The 21,182-nt window shown below is 44.9% G+C and overlaps 2 protein-coding genes across 4 annotated transcripts in view; one reads left to right on the top strand and one right to left on the bottom strand.

The window, feature by feature from the left end:
- The first annotated feature begins 3,268 nt into the window (after positions 1–3,268).
- On the top strand, positions 3,269–4,834 carry LOC139369872 (DNA-binding protein inhibitor ID-1-like). The gene is made up of 2 exons (XM_071109154.1): positions 3,269–3,799; positions 4,002–4,834. Exons 1-2 carry the CDS (start codon positions 3,443–3,445, stop codon positions 4,035–4,037), a joined length of 393 nt encoding a protein of 130 aa, XP_070965255.1. The 5' UTR covers positions 3,269–3,442; the 3' UTR covers positions 4,038–4,834.
- Positions 4,835–8,003: 3,169 nt separating this feature from the next.
- Positions 8,004–21,182, bottom strand: part of LOC139371250 (nuclear receptor coactivator 3-like) — a 34,621-nt gene continuing 21,442 nt past the window's right edge. For all 3 annotated transcript variants that reach the window (XM_071111480.1, XM_071111481.1, XM_071111482.1), the window contains exons 2-21: positions 20,022–20,126; positions 19,624–19,784; positions 18,327–18,427; positions 17,973–18,147; positions 17,668–17,862; positions 17,376–17,462; positions 16,976–17,119; positions 16,632–16,779; positions 14,915–16,469; positions 14,696–14,819; positions 14,338–14,538; positions 13,891–14,124; positions 13,652–13,769; positions 13,289–13,460; positions 11,236–11,592; positions 10,987–11,088; positions 10,547–10,772; positions 10,126–10,306; positions 9,865–10,036; positions 8,004–9,734 (exon numbers count right to left, since the gene is read on the bottom strand). In XM_071111480.1, the coding sequence (XP_070967581.1) occupies positions 9,723–9,734; positions 9,865–10,036; positions 10,126–10,306; positions 10,547–10,772; positions 10,987–11,088; positions 11,236–11,592; positions 13,289–13,460; positions 13,652–13,769; positions 13,891–14,124; positions 14,338–14,538; positions 14,696–14,819; positions 14,915–16,469; positions 16,632–16,779; positions 16,976–17,119; positions 17,376–17,462; positions 17,668–17,862; positions 17,973–18,147; positions 18,327–18,427; positions 19,624–19,784; positions 20,022–20,107 (4,551 nt within the window). In that variant the 5' untranslated portion in view covers positions 20,108–20,126 and the 3' untranslated portion in view covers positions 8,004–9,722. The remainder of the gene's footprint in view (positions 9,735–9,864; positions 10,037–10,125; positions 10,307–10,546; positions 10,773–10,986; positions 11,089–11,235; positions 11,593–13,288; positions 13,461–13,651; positions 13,770–13,890; positions 14,125–14,337; positions 14,539–14,695; positions 14,820–14,914; positions 16,470–16,631; positions 16,780–16,975; positions 17,120–17,375; positions 17,463–17,667; positions 17,863–17,972; positions 18,148–18,326; positions 18,428–19,623; positions 19,785–20,021; positions 20,127–21,182) is intronic.

Here is a 21,182-nt window from a genome sequence, read left to right as displayed (position 1 = left end):
CATGGTAATAATAACAGCAGCAACATGGTTAAAACATTACTGGAATGGTCTTTTCCCTCTGAACACCAACTTCTCCCCTCACTACTTCCTGTACTCTGCTTTTGTGGAACTACTTTCTGTAGTGATAAAGAGGGCGTATTAGCCAATACACTTCCCCTCTACAAATGGGACAATTTACAGTATAATGACAAAGCTGTGGGGGGGAAGTTTCTGTACTGGCACAAACTGTTGAAAACCCTGTTGTGCTGTACACAGTGTTCCTTCTGAGTGACAGACTGAAATTATTGCATGCCAGCCTTTTTGATAGTAATAATAATTTATTTGTAAAACACAAACAAAATTCAGCAACAATACATCAAAAAGTAGAAAAAACAAGGTTAGCAGCAGAATTTAAAATGTGATCCTGTATTGAACAGGAAGCCAATGGAGGTTGAATAAAACAGGGGTGCTGTGAGTTTTTTGTGTAGTTTGTGAGAGCATCCTGGCAGCTTCGTTCTGGATCATCTGGAGTCGAGACAGAAGCCTTACTGCGATTTCTGTCAGCTGTGCACTACAATAGTCAAGCTGAGATGTTACCAGGGCATGGACAAGCTTCTCAGCATCTGCAGTGGACAAGAATAACCTGATTCAAGCAATGTTATACAGGTGGTTAAAATTTAGAAAGTGCTCATCTTACTCTGTGCACTCTTAGAGCCAAAGGGCACAAGCTCTCTTTTGCTGCAATTAAGTTTTAGGAAGTTCAACTGCATGCATATCTTGGTTGCATCTAGACAGTTCTGTCAGTTTGGTTGTTACAGTCTCAGTGTCCCCTTTTGTTCTCAAATATATTTCTGGGTCAACAGCATAAAAATGGAAGTTTACTCCAAATCTTTGGATTAGTATATCAAGTGGCAGCATGTATATAGTTAACAGGAGTGGCCCCAGAACAGAGCCCTGTGGGACCCCTTGAGTGACTGTGGCAGGGTTGGGTTCATAATTTCCAAGTGTCACAAATTCTTGTCTATCAGTCAGATAGGAGCAAAACCACTGGAGTGCTGTGCCAGAGAATCCCAAAAAGTTCTTAAGTCTGCTGATGAGAATCTCATGATTCACTGTGTCAATGGCTGCTGTCTTGTCCAGAAAGAAGTTTAAAGGATGCTAGTGTCTCCGTCATCAGCTGCCATCATCAAGTAATCTGATTGCATGTGTTGACATTGATACATACAGAATACAATGTACAAAGATGAAATACAATGTGGGATCAAATTTTTACCATAAATCATTATAATTCATTGGTGCAATTACATGTCAGTTTGCATTCCAGCATTAACTACAATGAATAACTGGCCATGGAAGAGGGAATTTTGGATGGGTGGGTGATGGTGGGAGGCATTGCTATTCTGTCAGTTAAAATCAGGAGTTAATATGTTTCACTTTTCTTTTCCCTCCTCTGCCTCTTCCCTCTCTTTTCCATTGCCTTGATGTGCTGCAAACAGGCTGAAAAGGGCCCAGCTGTGTGGAGTTATTGTTGGTGTCAGTAGGAAGTGCTGATAGCTTTTGCAGCTGAACAAAAGCTGGATGAGGGGAATGGAGGGGCGCTCCAGACACTGTGGCTCCAGTCTAGATTCTCTCCCACAATCCCTGCACCGCACTCCCATTGTTCTTGCTGCCCCCCCTTCTCCCTCTGCCATGTCATCTGCGACCTGGGACAGAGGGCAATATATTTATATTTTTTTAGTTTTAGGGGCTACTGCAGCAAGTTAAAAAAAAAGGTTCCTTGTTAACTATTATTTCTGGTAAAAACAAAGTTAAGTCATCCTTTTTGCTTGTGAGGCTGGTTGCTTACTCATATGGGTAATTTATTTGGATCCTTATAACAATGGGTTTAGTTTATAAATGTAATATTTAAAAACAATTGCAATTATATACATAAGCAAATTAACCTAGATATCACCAGAAAAACTAGGGGAACATTTTAATTTTTTTTTTTACCTTTATAGTTATTTTCGCATATGGTCTTAAAATGTTGCATGACATATAATTGCACTATAAAACAATAGCTTTGTTAATGTATACATCACTTTTTCTTGGACATTCTAGTTTGAGAAAAGCTGCATATTTCATATAACACATTTTGCTGGTTGCTAGTGTGTTCATGTGATGAGACATCCACAGAGACAGACTCCTGCATATAGACATATTTCCATGTGAAGGAATGCTGCCACAACTTATCCTATCAACTTGGTAAAAATGCGGTACAAATGCATGCTTTCACTTTACAGCTCTCCATCTTTAGTTTTCTTTCCCTAAATAGTATTCGAGTAAACTGGCAACAATGGCCGTTTGCAGGTGCGTGGGGCGGTAATATCATCAGAGTGACTTAAGGTGATAAATGAATGATGATCACCGCAGCCAGTTTGTTCTCAGGGTTTGCGCGCAATGCAGGTGAATGGGGGAATGAGAGCCTGTTGTTTGAGGTCTCCATAGCGACCGCCCGCTCGGCGCCAGGCTGACAGGCGTCAAGGCTCGGATGAATGGGTGACGTCACGGCGCTGGCGCCTGCCAGTCTGCCTCGGCTTGTTTGGACAATCTGGGGGAAGATTCAGAGCAATGCAATTTCAATGTGCATACAAGGCTGAGCACACACGGAGAACATGTGAAGGAATTCGTGAAGTTGATCACAGGAACTTCCCTTCACGAGAGGAAAAAGAGTGCTAAAAAGTGCAGTTTGTAAGTAGCCAATAAAGAGACAACAGATTCTCTGCCATCTATGTTAACAGGAGAAAGGGCACCAAAGACAGCCATGTATAAATAAACCGTTATAATAAAGAAGTACTGCTAGACTAAATTGTGAATGTGCGTGTTAGGCCTATAGATCTATAGTCTAGGTAGGTGTTTATGGCACCTTAATAACAGTGCCTGTGGTGCACTCAACGGTTATTGATTGGGGGAGAAAAATCTCAAGCGCTATGGTTATTACCATCAGCCATCCAATCAATTCCATCCCACACACATTCACAAACACAGCACACATACCCAACACCACCCCTTGAGTGTCCCCAGGAACTCTACACCTGCAGAGTCCCTAAACCATGGACAGCTGGATTCCCACATCTCACCCGTAAAAAGACAGAAATTTGTTTCGATTTGTAACGGCATCCCTCAAACAGAATGTAAATCCTTATAACCAGCGCGCGCTCCCATTGGCCAAGAACGCATTTGTGAACCGTCCTTCTAGCGCTAAAACTGCGGTGCTATTGGCCCTCGCTCTGCAAACAGGACAGTTGTGGGCGCCCCCAAATAGTCTCCTATAAATTCAAAGCTGTACACTCGTGCGTTGTTGAGAACTGTCAACATCACTGAGACAACATTCACAAGACTACTAACAAGACTTTTGGAGCCTTCGCTAATCTATTTACGCACCATATTTTCATTATCCTTGGAAACTACAACATCAGCCAATATGAAGGTTGTCGGACCTACCTGCGCACTGAAGAGCAAGGTTGGAGGCAAGGACATGGTGCGGTGCCTATCCGACCAGAGCCTTTCCATCTCCAAATGTAAGATCCCGCTGCTGGACGAGCAGATGACCGTGTTTCTGCAGGACATGAACAGCTGTTATAGCAAGCTGAAGGAGCTGGTCCCCACTCTGCCTACCAACAAGAAGGCCAGCAAGGTGGAGATCCTCCAACACGTCATTGACTACATATGGGACCTGCAGGTTGAACTGGACGAGCCGGAAAATAACCGTCAGCAGAGCAGCGTGCCCCGCACACCTCTGACAACCCTGAACGCAGAGCTGGCCAGCATCACTGTCGAGGTAAATATCACTCTGACACGTCTTTATTAGTTTTTACAAGAGCTACCTAGTGTCCCCCTTCTGACCTAACTGTAAGTAGTAATACGAATAGTATAACTGTGCGTACACTGGTTTGTTTATAACTGCGTAAAGTTCAGTTTCAGTAGGCAAGTAATTTCACTGCAAACACTGACCTAATTTTTTTTATTTTCTCTATTTCCAGAATGGATTCTCGGATGACAGAATCATGTGCCGCTAGACCTCTCGGAGTATTGCCCCATCATTCCAGAGCGACCACCACGATGAATGAACAAGGTTACATTATGTGACATTTTATCACTACCAAACCTTGAGCCAAGTAGGAAAGTTGCAAACTCCCATGCTAGAAAATACTTTCGATGGACATTCTAAAGAAGCGAGGAACTGTCACTCAAGGCATTCGATCCATTTCGAGATCTCATAGAGACGATTGGGTCCGAATAGACTGTGTTAGCCAGGGGACCATGGCAGTTACTGCAAACAGCTTTGCCTGTTGTGTAGTTGCTCAAGAAGTTTTGTGAAACATGTAGAAATTCAACATTTTATATAGAAAAGTTAATTTTCTCAGATTCCTGAGCGACAAACTGTATTGTATATTACAATGTCACACTATGTGAAAAAAATGTTTATTTTTGTATACAATGTACCTTAAATGGTGTTTTTATTAAAACAAAACTATTTTTAAACATGGCTTTTATGGTATGTGTGTCACAGATCATTCCCATTCCACATCACATTCAGTTAGGCATAATAGATTCATATAGTGTTCATATGTGCACAGGCTTTTTTTTCTACTATCAGAATTAAGTCATTTCAGGAGCTGAGGCAGTTAACAGTTAATGAGTCCTACAACAGCAAATTACAAGTTAGCATACAGTATAAATAATATGGAGAAGTCTTGAGTCAAGAGGTCGTGACGGATATTGACAATGATATCTAGCAGAAAATATGTGCTGAATTGTCAAACAGACTAGCAAAGTAATAGGAAAGCATTTGGTCTAATCAGGAATTAAGAAACATCTATTAATTAAAAAAAATGTAATATCAATTTGGAACATGCTAAATGTAAATTGTGTTTTAGTTGAGGATCCTCTACACTAGCATTTTCTATTTCGGCAGGGGAGGGGTTAAATTGTTTTTGGAAAGGCAATTCGTTGTAAGATTTCCCTGGTGCAATGTTTTCCCATTTCCCTGCATTGCGATGCGCACAGCTGCAGCCCCTTCTTTCTGAGACACGGCCAGTGTGGGATTGTGTGTGTGTTATAGCTTTGTAAAAAGGGCAGAAGCAGGCGGTTGGGCCCAGACCGAGAGGCGCCTCGGCACACCTGGGGAAGTTCAGGTTAAATAGCTCCACATTTCTCAACACAGCTGATTGAAACATTAACAAACAGTAATCCACAAACCAGGCCGCAGATGGGTGGGGTGCTCTACCAAGAAAGAGACTCACTGTTATAGATTCTATTCCCACACAGAGACAAATTATATAGTAATAGCAAGTTTATACTGTAACATAAGTACTCTAAATAATTTAGACCATTTTAAATTAAATCTGGTAATATATGTTTAGCCTACTTGTGGATGAAATATGCCACGTTTTCTGTTATTTTTCCAATACATTCCTGTTTGTATGATTGAAAAGTCAGTTCATTTTGCCAGAGGAAAGTTAAAGAGCCCTCTTACAGGATACAGACATCAATTCAACGTCGGTTCAACGTACTTTCATTAAAATGAGGTGGAAACAATGTGGATTGAAATAAGTCTTGTGGGTTCTGACTGGGAAGATTTTGTAGGCTACAGATGGGGTCTAGTTTACACAGTAATATATGCTTAACATTTGTTTGCCTTAATGCCAAACAATCACAAAACAACAAAATTATATTGTATCTTTCCTGAATACTTTAGGCATGCATGCGTATTGTAGCCTGTTTGTCCATGTTTTTTTGGAATACCTTATAATGTACCGCACCCATGTGGCCACTTGGTAGACTGCAGTCCACTGAAATTACATCAACTGTCTGTCTTGTTCATGGTTAATTGACATGCTATAAACTGGCACCAAGTGAAGGCAGCAATCGGACCACAGCTGTCATTTGTGTAAAACAACCACTATGCAATGTTATTGGGATGTGAGCTACACTTTACGGTTCAAACAAATTTCATTCGAAATTCCTTCTTGTAAAATATACTGAACAAAAATGTAAAAACAGAACATGCAACAATTTCAAAGATTTTACTGAGTAACAGTTTATATAAAGGAAATCACTAATTTTAAATAAAATCATCAGGCCCTAATCTGGAAATACAGATATGCATCTGTTGGTCAAAAATATCTTTAAAAAAGGTAGGGGTGGGGATAAGAAAACCAGTCAGTATCTGGTGTTACCACCACTTGTCTCATGCAGCGTGACATCTTTCGCATAGTTGATCAGGCTGTTGATTGTGGCCTGTGGAATGTTGTCCCACTCCTTTTCAATGGCTTTGCTTAGTTGCTGGAAATTGGAGGGAACTGGAACACGCTGATCCAGAGCTTCCCAAACATGCTTAACATGTGACATTTCTGGTGTACAAGCCAAAGAAGAACTGGGACATTTTCACCTTACAGGAATTGTGTACAGATCCTTGCGACATGGGGCCATGCATAATGCTGAAACATCAGGTGATGGTGGGGGATGAATGGGACGACAATGGGCCTCAGTATATCTGTACATTCAAATGACCATAGATGAAATTCAATTCTGTTTGTTGTCCGTAGCTTATGCCTGCCCATACAATAACCCCACCATGGGGCACTCTGTTCACGTCGACATCAGCAAACTGCACGCCCATGACGCCATATATGTGGTCTGCGGTTGTGAGGCTGGTTGCATGTACTGCTAAATTCTCTAAAACTACGTTGGAGGCAGCTAAGGGTAGGGAAATTAACTATTTTATCTGTCAATAGCTCTGCTCTGGTGGAGATTCCTGCAGTCAGCATGCCAATTGCACGCTCCCTCAAAATTTGACACATCTATGACATTGTGTTTCTAGGGAGTTTTTCCTAGCCATTGTGCTTCTACACCTGCATTGCTTGCTGTTTGGGGTTTTAGGCTGGGTTTCTGTACAGCACTTTGAGATATCAGCTGATGTACGAAGGGCTATATAAATGCATTTGATTTGTTGCGTAACAAACCTGCTCATTTTAGTGGCCCTTTATTGTCCCCAGCACAAGGTGACCTGTGTAATGATCATGCTGTTTAATCAGCTTCTTGATATGTCATACTTGTCAGGTGGATGGATTATCTTGGCAAAGGAGAAATGCTCACTAACAGGGATGTAAACACATTGTTGCACAACATGAGAAATATGCTGTGTGTGTAGAACAATTCTGGGACCTTTTATTTCAGCCCAACACTTTACATGTTGCATTTATATATTTTTGTTCAGCACACACTCTACCTGGGTTGCACCTGTGAAATACACCAGTGAATGCGAATTGAAGCAGTATATATATATATATATAAAATCATGGGCCCCCAGATAAGTAATAATCTTGAACATGAAAATGAAATACTTACACATAATATAGTTTGTATCAGTAAATTAAAAGAATGTGAATTAAGACTACTGTGAATAGTGTCTTAATAATAAAGGAGTCTTTTTGCACCAGGTATGGTTGTTAAACATTTGCCAGATGTATATATATAAAATCATGGGCCCCCAGATAAGTAATAATAGCATTAGGCTTGAGGTGGAGTGTCAAGAGCGCCACCCTCTGGTGTTATTGAGAAGGACAAAGAAGGACAAAGCAATTTGATCCTGATTTGAACCTTTGGTGCACATGTGTTATAATGCCAGCCCAATTCTGATAAAAAAAATTCACCAATTGGTCTTTTCACCCATCAGATCAGCTCTGAAAAAGATCTGATGTTAAAGGACCAAAATAACAAATATTGGAAGATTTTTTAAAATCAGGATTTGGCTGCTTATCTAAACGCAGCCTAAATGAGGCATTACTTACATATGCTCATCAATCCATTGGTAGAGTAGGCCAAGATTAACCTCCATTGCTGTCTTTTCCAGCTTGTTCCACCCTATGAAAAGTTATTGGTGTCCTGTCTCAAGATCCAGAGATGAGCCATGCCTCAGACAACCCTCAATTCTTCTTAATAATAAATTGTGGACAAAAGACAACTGTTGGAGCCATGAGTGTTTAAATATAAATTTGTATTTACATCAATATCAACATCAGTTAATGCTAGCCAGGTTCCTTTGGGATGTCACTAACCATAAACATTAGAGATGTCCCAAGGATCCAGGATAGCATGGCCCTATCAACATCGAGAAAAAAACCCGGCAGAATATACATCCTGTAAAACAAACGAAAACTACAAAAATTAACATAACCAGGTGAATCCTTTGTTTGACTTAATGAAATTAAGTAATTAAACTGGACAAAACAGAATGTTATTTTCAGGAAGAAAAAAAAAAAGTAAGAGGTGGATATGCCTTTCATTCTGTTGCATGCCACTGCAAAGGGCTCCGCCTGTCACTGAATCACCCATCCACATATTACTGCTACTGTTAGCTACCCACTGGCTTCTGAACAACAGTACTCAGTCCCCTATGCTATCAGTACAATATCATATGACGATATGTACCTAGTTACTGTCTGCATATACCAAGCATAGATAAAAATGTACACTGTCAAAAACCATACAAAGAACTGGAAAAATATCTTTGGATTGAGTAACAGTCAAAGGACATAAAACAATAGTGAGAGCTAGGAAAGAAAGGAAGAACTACTTTATAAACAGTCCCTAGTCAATAACGCCACCCCACCTCTTTTCTATAATACTCATACACACGCCAACACAGCAGCTTGACAGGAAGCTCTGCTCATTTGAGACTGTCCTTTCTTCATTCACTGCAATTTCAAAGCTCCAAACTGTCAATGCACCATATCCAAATAAAAGTGTTTCTAAAAAAAAACATGGCTGTTATCACTTAGAAGAAACATGTTCAGAGGATAATGACAAAGTTGAAAGTGGGAAACCCTCACTCATCAGTCCAAAACGTTAAAATAAACTGCAAACTAAAATGGTATTGACCTTGTAGACAAATACACAAGTTAGAATTTGACCAAGTCTCATACTCTGTGCAAAAAAAGTGATCTATAAAAAGCATGTAGGATACTTTTGTAGCATATTTACATTTCATATTCACATAGAATAAATTGTGACATTAATACTGCAGTACCGTTTGCTTATGAGTTTGACACTCAGTTTCCATCTGAAGAAAGTTGTATTGCTTGAATCTGCATAATATAGAAATAACCTGCGCTAACAGCTCCCCAATTTTTTTTTTTTTTTATTAAATAGAGGGGCATATCCAAAGGATAAAATAAAAAGAAACCAATGCTGTGAATGCATTGAATCTAGTAAGGCTGTAATGACTAAGAAATATTGCAACAATCCTTTTACATAGAAGCCCTCTGGTAAAGTGCAGCCATAGCTAGTTGTACCGTATCCCATCCTGTATCAAATAGATTCTGTTTTCCAGCACACATACTATGCGGCCTCCTCTGGTGTAGCAGACACTCCCACAGGAAGAACAAGCAGGGCCTCTTCTTGAACTAAGTCATACACACGCCACCCAGAGAGGGGCAAGCCTACAACGGGAGGCTGCATTAGGTATGAGGTGTATCTTTATTCCAGAGTCTCTCACTGTGTAGTTGGTTTGTTTTCACTGTGGCTTATTATGAGTGTCCTCCAAGCGCAAACCGGAGAACAGTGGAGGGAGAAGATCTTGGGGCTGTGTCCGGTGACCCCTAGCCATCCCTTCTCCCACCCACACTGCAGACACATAGGTGGGGCACTGCAGTCTTTGCTGACCTCCTGGTGAGGGCTCTTATAGATTACATACATTTTCAGCAATATTTCTGTAAATGACAAATTGGATGGACAGATGTTACAATAAATCCACACTGTTCAGGCTGAGCTATCAAACCACTACTGGGAAGTTATTACCTTTAACTATTTTAATGTATTAACACATTTCAAACCATCTACCTGTTCAGGTCCCATTGGCATGCGGCCCATTCCCATGGAGTTCATGCCCATCTGTGCTCCACCAGCACCACTGACCGGGCCTGGCCCGCCCATGGAGCCATTCATCATCATGGGCCCCCCAAACTGGCCTGGGTTCCCCTGCTGGGTGAACTGATGATGCTGGGGGTATGAGCTGAAACACAGAAAGAACAGAGTAGAGAAGATCGGGAGAACAGGAAGTCATGTTTTTCCCCCACATTATAATTAGCTTATCAGACATACTTGTTCCGTGGAATTCCACCCTGTGGCCAGCCTTTCATGTCTGCTGACTGGTACATGGGGCCGCTGTGGGGGTGGTGTTGCATCATGGGATTCTGAGGCCCTCCCACACAACCTGGCATCATGTTGCTGGGTGGGCTGCTGCCTGCACCTACAAACGAGTGGTCCCCCTGCTGGCTCATTCCTGTAATGACAGCCAGGTCTTAGAATGAACAATGCATACTTGTAATGATGCGTTAGAAATAGCAGTTAGAAAGAGGACAGTTAACATTACAACCCCTTTGAATGGGCAAACTCCTCGTCAGGAAGGTATGAATGGGAAAGGGAGTAGGGACAGGAGTATAGAGCCCTCTATTTTAGAGAATAGCCAATGGAGGAGATGCTTCAAGGCTAATAAATAAATAGAAATTTATCCTGGTCAGACCATAGTTCCCGCCGTAGTTGAACTGCTGCTGTCCTGGCTGGTTCATGGGGGGTCCTGCCATTGGGTTGTCCATGCCTGCAGGGGCCGTGATGTTAGGTGGGGGGCTGAAGCCTCCTGCTGCAGCCTGTTGCTGCTGCATTAGCATCATCATCCTCTGTCTCCTCATCTGTAGTGTCATCATCTCTCTGCTGCGCTGAGCCATCATCTGAGCATTCAGGAATCCAGGCTGCCCAAGCAGACAGGGGAAAACATTGATATGACTACAAGCATTTCGCTACTCTCGCAATAAACAGGTGCTAACCATATGTATGTGACCAATAAAATATGATTTCCGACATGCCAACAGAATGGGTTTAATCAGTGTGTGTGAGAGAGGGGTGGTCTGCCCTACCAGATGGTGATTTTATGGAACATGACATGGGAGGGGTTTGACTACCTACCTGACTCCCCATACTGGGCTGCATCCCAGGCCGCAACGCAGGGTTTCCTGTAGGGGTATTCTCCATCTTGATGCCCATACCTTGACGGGTCTGATTCATGAACTGCAGAGGGAGAGAATAAAGTTAGTCACATTTGCCATCCATATAGGTGATCCACCTGCCTGCGTTCACGTGCCTCTACATCTAGACATCACAATCAAATATAGCCTTTTCTGCAACTTTGAAGTGGCGTGTGCCATATGCTCATACCTGCTGGCCCTGTAACCTCTGCACCAGCTGCTGTCTAAGGGGCTTGATGGCACTCATCATGCGGGGTCTCATGTTGGCGCGGGGGTGGCCCATCTCCCCCATGCCAGGGAAGCCCCCCGAGCCTTGCTGGCCCCCCATCTGGTTCATCATGTGGTTGAAACCAGCAGGGGACTGGCCCTGCATGGGGTTACCCCCATAGGCTGACTGCATGCCCATAGAGGGGGGTCCTGGGTACCCCTGGCCATACATGGGCTTCTGCTCCATCCCCATGGAGGTGTCTGGTCCTGGGCCAGTGAAGGGCTCTGATGGGGGCCTCCGCCCCGGACCTGGCTGTGGCTGCTGCTCTGGACCATGAGTCTGGGAAGGAGAGAGGTTAGACATGGTCAATATAACAGTATGATTCTTGTCAAATGGTTTAAAGGCACTGTAAATAAAAGACTCAGCTCCATGTTATCTGGAAATCCTCATAAGGTACAGTGCCTTGCGAAAGTATTCGGCCCCCTTCAACTTTGCGACCTTTTGCCACATTTCAGGCTTCAAACATAAAGATATAAAACGGTATTTTTTTGTGAAGAATAAAGTTAAAACTTTTTTAACAAATCAAAAACTGAAAAATTGGGCGTGCAAAATTATTCAGCCCCTTTACTTTCAGTGCAGCAAACTCTCTCCAGAAGTTCAGTGAGGATCTCTGAATGATTCAATGTTGACCTAAATGACTAATGATGATAAATACAATCCACCTGTGTGTAATCAAGTCTCTGTATAAATGCACCTGCACTGTGATAGTCTCAGAGGTCCGTTAAAAGCGCAGAGAGCATCATGAAGAACATGGAACACACCAGGCAGGTCCGAGATACTGTTGTGAAGAAGTTTAAAGCCGGATTTGGATACAAAAAGATTTCCCAAGCTTTAAACATCCCAAGGAGCACTGTGCAAACGATAATATTGAAATGGAAGGAGTATCAGACCACTGCAAATCTACCAAGACCTGGCCGTCCCTCTAAACTTTCAGCTCATACAAGGAGAAGACTGATCAGAGATGCAGCCAAGAGGCCCATGATCACTCTGGATGAACTGCAGAGATCTACAGCTGAGGTGGGAGACTCTGTCCATAGGACAACAATCAGTCGTATATTGCACAAATCTGGCGTTTATGGAAGAGTGGCAAGAAGAAAGCCATTTCTTAAAGATATCCATAAAAAGTGTCGTTTAAAGTTTGCCACAAGCCACCTGGGAGACACACCAAACATGTGGAAGAAGGTGCTCTGGTCAGATGAAACCAAAATTGAACTTTTTGGCAACAATGCAAAACGTTATGTTTGGCGTAAAAGCAACACAGCTGAACACACCATCCCCACTGTCAAACATGGTGGTGGCAGCATCATGGTTTGGGCCTGCTTTTATTCAGCAGGGACAGCGAAGATGGTTAAAATTGATGGGAAGATGGATGGAGCCAAATACAGGACCATTCTGGAAGAAAACCTGATGGAGCCTGCAAAAGACCTGAGACTGGGACGGAGATTTGTCTTCCAACAAGACAATGATCCAAAACATAAAGCAAAATCTACAATGGAATGGTTCAAAAATAAACATATCCAGGTGTTAGAATGGCCAAGTCAAAGTCCAGACCTGAATCCAATCGAGAATCTGTGGAAAGAACTGAAAATTGCTGTTCACAAATGCTCTCCATCCAACCTCACTGAGCTCGAGCTGTTTTGCAAGGAGGAATGGGAAAAAATTTCAGTCTCTCGATGTAAAAAACTGATAGAGACATACCCCAAGCGACTTACAGCTGTAATCGCAGCAAAAGGTGGCGCTACAAAGTATTAACTTAAGGGGGCTGAATAATTTTGCACGCCCAATTTTTCAGTTTTTGATTTGTTAAAAAAAGTTTGAAATATCCAATAAATGTCGTTCCACTTCATGATTGTGTCCCACTTGTTGTTGATTCTTCACAAAAAAATACAGTTTTATATCTTTGTGTTTGAAGCCTGAAATGTGGCAAAAGGTCGCAAAGTTCAAGGGGGCCGAATACTTTCGCAAGGCACTGTACCTGTCCTACGAGGTCGGGGATGCCCAGGGCCCGGTCGATTTCCTCCAGGGCGATAACATCAGTGTTGTTGAGCAGAGAGTCCAGCTGGTCCAGCAGCGCCAGCTCATCACTCTGCCCCTGGCTGGTGGAGGGCGGAACCAGGATCTCATCAAGGGGGTTCCCAAACTGACGCCTGGTACACAACAAGGGGGGTTAGTACAGTACAGGCACCAGTTGTACTGTATACAGAGGAGCCAACACACTCCAGACCAAGTGCTAATTATGTTTGGGTTAACAGGAGAGAGCAAACAGATGAGGGGGGAACAATGAGGCAGACAGCGAGTGTGTATAAATGTGTGTGTGTTTATGATGATGTTTTTTCACCTATTTGTGTTAGTGGGTGGTCTGTCCATTCCCATGGCACTGTCAGGCCAGGAGGGGGAGTGAGGTGGAGGACCCTGCCCACTGAAGGGACTCATCCCCATATTCACCTCATTAGAAGCTACAGAGAGTAGAATTCAGCATGAACCAAATCATACAAACATGAACACGCATACAGTTGGTCATAAATACTCAACCAAACTACATGTAATATTCATTCACCCCGCCCACACACTACATACCCATTTCCATGAGTTGCTGCTTCAGCATAGACCTGGTGTTGCCAGGTAAACTATTGGATCGGTTGACCAAGGGGCCTCTCATTATGCCCTTGGAGTTGAAGTCCATCCCTGGCCGTCCCATTGAGGGGTGTCCTGGTGCAACCACAGGACTGCCACTGGACCTTGGCATCCCCCAGTCACCTTGCCCTGCCATGGAGGGCCGCTGTGGCATCCCCATAGCCCTGTTCATACCTCCTAGGGAACAGTCTTGTTAACGTCCATTAATTAAATACATCTAACTGTAGTACTGAACAGCAGTGCTGTCGGAGTGTAATTGGAGTGTAATAAGGAGAGGCTAGAAAGGTCAATAGATTGAGAGGTTAAGGGGCAAAATTCACATGCTGAAACCAATCAACCCAACGTAAGTGAGCAAGTAAATTATTTTTTGGGCGGCAGGTGGACACATACCCATGCCTCCAGGTCCTGGAAAACCGTTGGTTATGCCTGGCTGGATAGGGGCCTCCATGTTCTCCAATTTGATGAGGGTGGGGCAGGGGACGTTCCTCCTCCCTGCCAGGCCTCCACCACCATCCAGGGGCCTAGCGTCCAATGACAGAGCCCTTTGGAGGGGACCACGCTGGGCAGACATCATGGCTCCTCTCCCCCCATCTGGAACACACAGAGGAAGGGTCAGTACAGGCCAAGGACAAACACTCTACATATGGTAAGGATGTGTGGTTTGCTGCATAAGTCATTTAAAATGGGCAACATATTAGCACTTCTGGAATTATCTATTCAGAATTAGCAGAAACTCATGCTAGTTTACCATGCAAACTGTCTGGGCCACTTCCCCGCTGGTTTCCTCCTTTTCCTGCTCTGGAGTCGGGCTCGGGATAAAACCCAGAGCTGGCGTTCCTGCAGCCTCCAAGAATTGTCTCCAGGGTTTCCAACTGGGAAGGAAAACAAACAAATGTTACTGTTAACAAGCTGCTCTTTGCTGAATAAATATAAATCAATTAACCATAGGCACAATGTCTCTCCCTACCTCATCAGGTGGTTCAGTCTTGACCTTCCCCACCATGGGGTTGGGTTCAGAGGTTGTGACCCCTGAGGCTCCCCTCCCCTCTAGGTCATCCAGCTTTGGCTTGACATCTCTCCTTGCCCCTTCAGAGTCATCCTTGTTGAGGAGGTAGTGGAGGAGGGCGTGGGTCTTCTCCTTCTTGGGGCTGTGCTGCTCTTGCTTCACCTCAGCCCCCCTCGCTCCTGGCCCCAATCCTGGACCTCCTGGCCCAGCCTCTGGACCACCATCAGCGACCTTTCCCGTGGCCTCAGCTGTGATACGGGCCACCTCATCTGGGGTGTTGCCATTCTGCAGCAGCTTGTGGAGTATCTTGTGCTTCTCCTGCAGGGACTGGTTGGCAAAGTGTGCTGCTGCAGCCCCTGTTCCCAGGCCTTGCTGTCCCACTGCAGCAGTGGAGGACGACACACACGTGGAGGGGCTGGGCATACCCTGCATGTCATCCTTGGCCTCAGAGCCCATGGGGGTGGTGCCAGGGCCAGCCTGGGGGTTATGGGGCACCAGCTCCTCTGTAGGGGAGGTGAGGAGCTGCAGGAGCTTCTTATGGCCCCCCTTGTTGTCAGGGACCCGTCGGTTGGCTTCTCCCCAGGCTGGGCCCTCCCTGTTGGCCTGGCTGTCTGGCTTGTCTGAGGTCCCCTCTGTGGTGGGGGTGTGTTGCTGCTGCTCCCCTCCACTGGCCAGTGAGCTACTCGGGCTCTTGGAGTCTGAACTGCCTGGTTTACAGACCGTGCCCTGCCACTGGCTTTGTCCCTGCTGGGTGGAGTTGACGCTTGGGGAGCTGTCAGGCTTGTGTGCGGGGGGAGAGGTGAGTGCAGGTAGAGAGGTGCCCACCCCCTCACTGATGGCCTGGAGGGCATTTAGGGAGCTGCTGGAGAAGCCAGTGCTAACTCCAGACCCCCCTGGGTGAGCCGAGCTCATGGGAGAGTGCATACCTCCTGGGGAGAAGGGGCTAGCACACATTTTGGGGCTCCCCCTTACTCTAGGGGAGCCCATGATGTTCTGCTGGGGGATATTGATACCTGGACTGCCCTGGGGGGGGCTAGTCATGGCCCCCATGCTGTACCCCGCTCCATGGAACGGTGCCTGCTGCTGCTGAGGATGCTGTAGATGCTGCTGATGCATTCCAGGGAGGCTCATCTGACTCCTCTGGTTCATCCGATTTATCTGGTTCATCTGACTCATAGAATTAATCTGGTTCATGGAATTCATCTGAGAGTTCATTGGATGCATGGAGTTTGTTGGATTAATGGAATTCATCGGACTCATATTGTTCATTGAATTCCTTTGAGAGTTAATTTGATGCATCGAAGGGTTAATCTGATTAATACAGTTCATCCTGTTGCCAGCTGCATACGGGGGCCCGCCTCTCTGACCCATGTGCCCCTGCTCTGCCCCCGTGCCGAAGCCCCTATTCATGCCACCCATGCCCCCTCCAGGAGCCATGTTCATCTGTGTGTTGGGGAGGCCCATGCCCTGGTGCCTCATCACACCCCCCTGGTTGGTTTGGAAGCCATTCTGCTCCCTGGCAGGGAGAAGGAGAGGTCAGGAGTGGAAAACACTATCTACAATACAGTAAAAACCTAAATCTGACCTACTACAACTGGACAAAGAAAACAGTCAAATCCTACACTGAGTGGGTGATGGTGATGCCATGGTTCTGAGCGCACCAAGCTGACATACTAACCTCTGTAGCAGGTGGGTAGAAAGGAAGGTGGGTGGCTCATTGGAGGTGTGGTTACGACACAGTTCGCTCCTGGTTTGAGCAGTGACCGGGGTGCCGTCGGAGAGAGAGAACCGGTAAGATGGCGTCTCGGCACGGCCATGCAGAAAGGCTGGAGAGAACCATGACAACAGAAAATGAGACTGACCAACCAACATGCTTATCACCTAATAGTAGTCTGTTATAAATTAGGAGCAGATATGCTTTGTACTTGTGCATGTATTGCTCAGTATCAAGGTGAGACATTGAGAAGTCATGGTTATATTGCAGGGAGCCAGAAGAGAAGAGTATAGCAGAGAGAGACGTACCCTCCTGGTAGTGACGTTTGTAGGACCAGGGCTGGCCCTCACTGCGATGGAGGAACATTTGCATGCAGCGCCTCACCAGGTCCTCCCAGCCTGGATGCATGGTAGTGTGGAGAGAACTCTGCTGTTCGATCTCTATCAGTTTACCTATCAGACAACACAACCAAAGGGCAGGGGTCACATACATTGCAACTGTATTCTTAATTCATTCTGAAAAACAAATGTTATCTGTGTGTCCCAGACTCAAATTCATGTTCTAAAACGGGCCAGTCCTCAATATATGCAGATCAATAGACATTCCCAACAGTTCGAGAGCGTGTTCGGTTACTCAGATTGAACGAATGGCGCGAGCATTTGAATAGAGAATGAACACGTGACTGTAGTGCGTTTACAGTCGTCTCACCTGAGAGCTCATGGCGGGTGCTGAACCTCTCAGTCCTCTCCACTGCATTGACGCGACGGGCCACGCAGATCATACACGACTGCAGGTCTGGACATACACAGCCACAGCCCAGTCAGTATACACAATCATTCTCAAATAAACCTAGATCAGGCTCTACAACATTTCTGTCCCAGTTCCCATAATACATTTACAGAAAGTAAATGTGAGAAGTACAGCAGGTCTGCGTCATAAATAGAAAATACACATTTAACTGTTAAACATGATTGAGGATGTCCTGCCCCTAGTCCGCTACCTTCTTCCTCCATCATGGCACGGGGCTGGGTCAGGGCGAAGCACTGCATGGTCTCGTAGCGCTGCCTGTTGGGACCCTCAGACTGCCCATGGTTCTGATGGTTCTGTCCGTGACCGTATTTCACCAGCATACGGCAGTTAAAGGTGTGGCTCTTCTGCCGCAGTGCCTCTCCTCCCCATGACCCACCATTGGGTGCTGGATGAGATAAAGGGACACAATAATTACTTTCATGCCATTCTGCAGTGCCACTAAATAAAAGTGAAATGTCATATGTTCAAGTTTTATTGGGACTGTGTGTCTCGCACTGTTGTTCTTGGGCAGGTTCTTGTGCAGCTGCTCCCGGTCATCCTCATGGAGGATGTTGTAGACAGAGGTATTGATGAGCTCCTCCTGTTTGTACTGTAGGTACTGGGTCACGTTGTCAGACACAAACACGACACTGCCCTCCCGGTTCACCACAAACAGAAACCCATCCAGGGCCTGAGGCAGAGGAGAGAGGAACAGGGGGAGATAATTGTGTTTGTCAATAACTATCAATACTAATGTTTATGACCAGCTGCACATAAGAGCTATTCACAGTCTTGTATGTCACCGATTCAACATAAGGAGGTGAACCTAATTCCACTGCCCTTTGACCCCCACCCTGTCCACAGGCTAACCTGTAGTAGCAGCGGTCCCAGATGGTCCTTGTCAATCACCCCTTGACCAGTGGAAGACACATCTGCCTTCTGGACGTCGTCATCGCTGCATGAACTCTTCCCTGCAGAGGGACAAGGATCCACAGTCACTTCACATTAGATAAGGTATATCCAGTTATTATAGTGCAACATTGCAGGACATAACTCTAAACAAGCAGCTTGATATCAATTGTGGAATTGTGAGGATAAATTAGAAACATAACTGCAAAACAGTTTTGCAGGAGACCGAAATTAGCCTACAGACACCAGTTATCCAGCCAACCATGTCACAGTAGAAATTACCAACTGTCCACCACCAGAAGGCAATATTAACTAAATGTATACACTTCTAAAAATACCATTAGATTAAATCCTATGATATAGTTATGAACTATGATATAGTTCAGTGTTCAACATATTCTGATTCGAAGAGAAATTCACTTGGAAGTAAGGGAGAGCTTGAACAATAGATTTTGGTTCTTTATTTAGAGTCACAAGGCTAACAGTAATGTGAGGGAAGAGGTGAAAGAGTATAACTAAATTAGACAGGAGTAAATGAATTGGAGAAAGAGGGCAAGAGATGTGTGGTTAAAAGGTAACAGAAAAAGAGGGCCTTCATCATTCACTGCCTGTAACTATGGCAACTTGGCTGTACAACGCTCCAAGCAGCAGCAGCCAGCTGTGGCCCTGGGGTGGATACCAATCCAATAACTTTCCTTCCTTCTCACCTTCCTCACTGGTCTAATCCGAGTGGATTGCATCGGTATAAACTGCACATAATTTACCTGAAGGCTAGGTGGAGCTAATACCATACTGCTTACACGATCCAACCACTTCAGAGCCACAAAGGACAAAGGGGGGTTTATGGTGCTGGAATCTCTCGCTTGTCTTGAGAGCCCTCCCCTTCCACCCTGCTCTCCAGTCCCATCCGTCTCCCAGGCTGGGCCTGCCACTCCAGTGCAAACAGACACATGAGCCTGGAGCACCATGGCCTTGAGCCATCACGACTCAATTACAGGTGTTCATTTCTCCCAAACACAAAACACTGAGTCCAGGCCAGGCAGCCACCACCTAACAGCTTCATCACTGACAGTCTCTACAGCCCAGTTTGACACGGCATCCTCCTAATCATAAAACCATGCACTGAGCAAATACTACAGCAATGATTTATGAATGACTTACCATGTTCTCCCAACGTTTTTTTGTTAAGCTAAAATCAAAAACATGCTGATATTAAGAGCACACTAGTGGCATCAGTAGAGCATTGGGGAGCTGGTACCTTGCTCTTTGATTTGCCTAATCTGCCGGACGGTTTCCTTGAGGATGGCACATTTGTCTGGCTTCACGTTGAAGCTGACCATGTTGCTGAGGTTGGCAGAGATCAGCTCGGCCAGCTCCTCGATGTATTTACTCTCCTGCTCCCTTCTGCGCTTGTCACACCTGCAGGGTGGGGGAGGGTACAGTCAAATGTCACCATGACAACCACACCTATCCCTCCATAATGAACAGAAATCCATGGGAATGAAAAATAGATATTGAAGCCAAGGAAAGGGGCATTTCACAGAGGCTAGTGAGGAAAGAAAACTCTTTGCTTGTAAACACACTAAGACAGGCACACACAAAAAGAGAGAAAGGAAGGAGATGCAGACGGAGGCACAGCTCCCAACAGTGACTCACCCAAGGCCTGGTGTATCACAGGTGGAGATCTTGCGTTTCCGTTCGGAGCACATGGGCGCCATGGAGTTGTCTGCCACGCCACTCATCCTCAGCACATATCAGCACCTGGGGAGACAAGACAGATCTGAACCGCAGACACTGACTGACATGTGACCAGTGCTACTGACTGGCTTATTGTACTTCATTCCGCTCCGATTTATGCATTAGAGGAAGGGTTTCCAGACACTTTTACTCAGGCCCCACTTCCAGCATTGGGGAACATCTCATGTGCGCCACATCTATTTCTATGGGCACATGCACTGTTAATGTCACACAACAAAAAAATAAACAAAAAAAGTACACGCCCCCCCCTCCCCCCATCTGCAGAAGAAAAAAAAAATTGTGCAGGTTTTAAAGGTCATTTTCCTGCAATTCTATACATTTTCCCATTGCTAATGTGCATTCATGTGATATGAGTGACTCAAACATAACAAAATCCATGGGCTAAAAAACATTAGCTGACATGGGTTAGTTGATCTGGACATTTCTGACAAGTTATAAATAGCTACGATATGCAATGACTGATATGACAAAAGGAAAACTGATGTACTAGCCAATTTCGAAATTGCACCTTGTGCATTCTACTACTACAACTTTTAAGATTAAGTTGAAAGCAGTTCTGAGCCCCCCCCCACTGCGTTAGGCCTCTTCGTGCACCTTGTTCAAGAGGTTTGTCCTTCACTACTATTATTCCATATACTAACTACCAAAATCCCTTTGCTATTTCTTTTGAATTGACATATTTACAAAGGCGATTCAGACAGTAAGCCGAGTTAGCTAGTAGCTATACAAGTCTCCCTACATAGCATTTGATAGGAGGAAAATCACATCTGTTCCAGTGTGAGGGACTGATGATGTGATTTAAAGCCTCTGGAGAAATGGGTCATCCTGCGTTCAGCCTGCTGCTGCCTGCTCTACTCCTCCTCCTCCTCCTCTAGCAGTACAGTAGTCAAACACCAGCACAGGGACAAGCTGAATTGTGTTCATGGAAAGCAATAGAAACGTTGGTCCTGAGATTAGACTATACTGCATTCGCGTTTCCAACAGTCTCTGCCTCCACTACACACCTCTTCCCTTCATGTCCACTTCTCTTTCCCCGAATCCTCCCTCTACAGCTGCTGT

This window comes from Oncorhynchus clarkii, chromosome 17 (genome assembly GCF_045791955.1).
Source record: "Oncorhynchus clarkii lewisi isolate Uvic-CL-2024 chromosome 17, UVic_Ocla_1.0, whole genome shotgun sequence".
Taxonomy (NCBI): domain Eukaryota; kingdom Metazoa; phylum Chordata; class Actinopteri; order Salmoniformes; family Salmonidae; genus Oncorhynchus; species Oncorhynchus clarkii.
The sequence above is the reverse complement of the archived record's forward strand: the minus strand, read 5'-3'. Positions and strand labels throughout refer to the sequence as shown.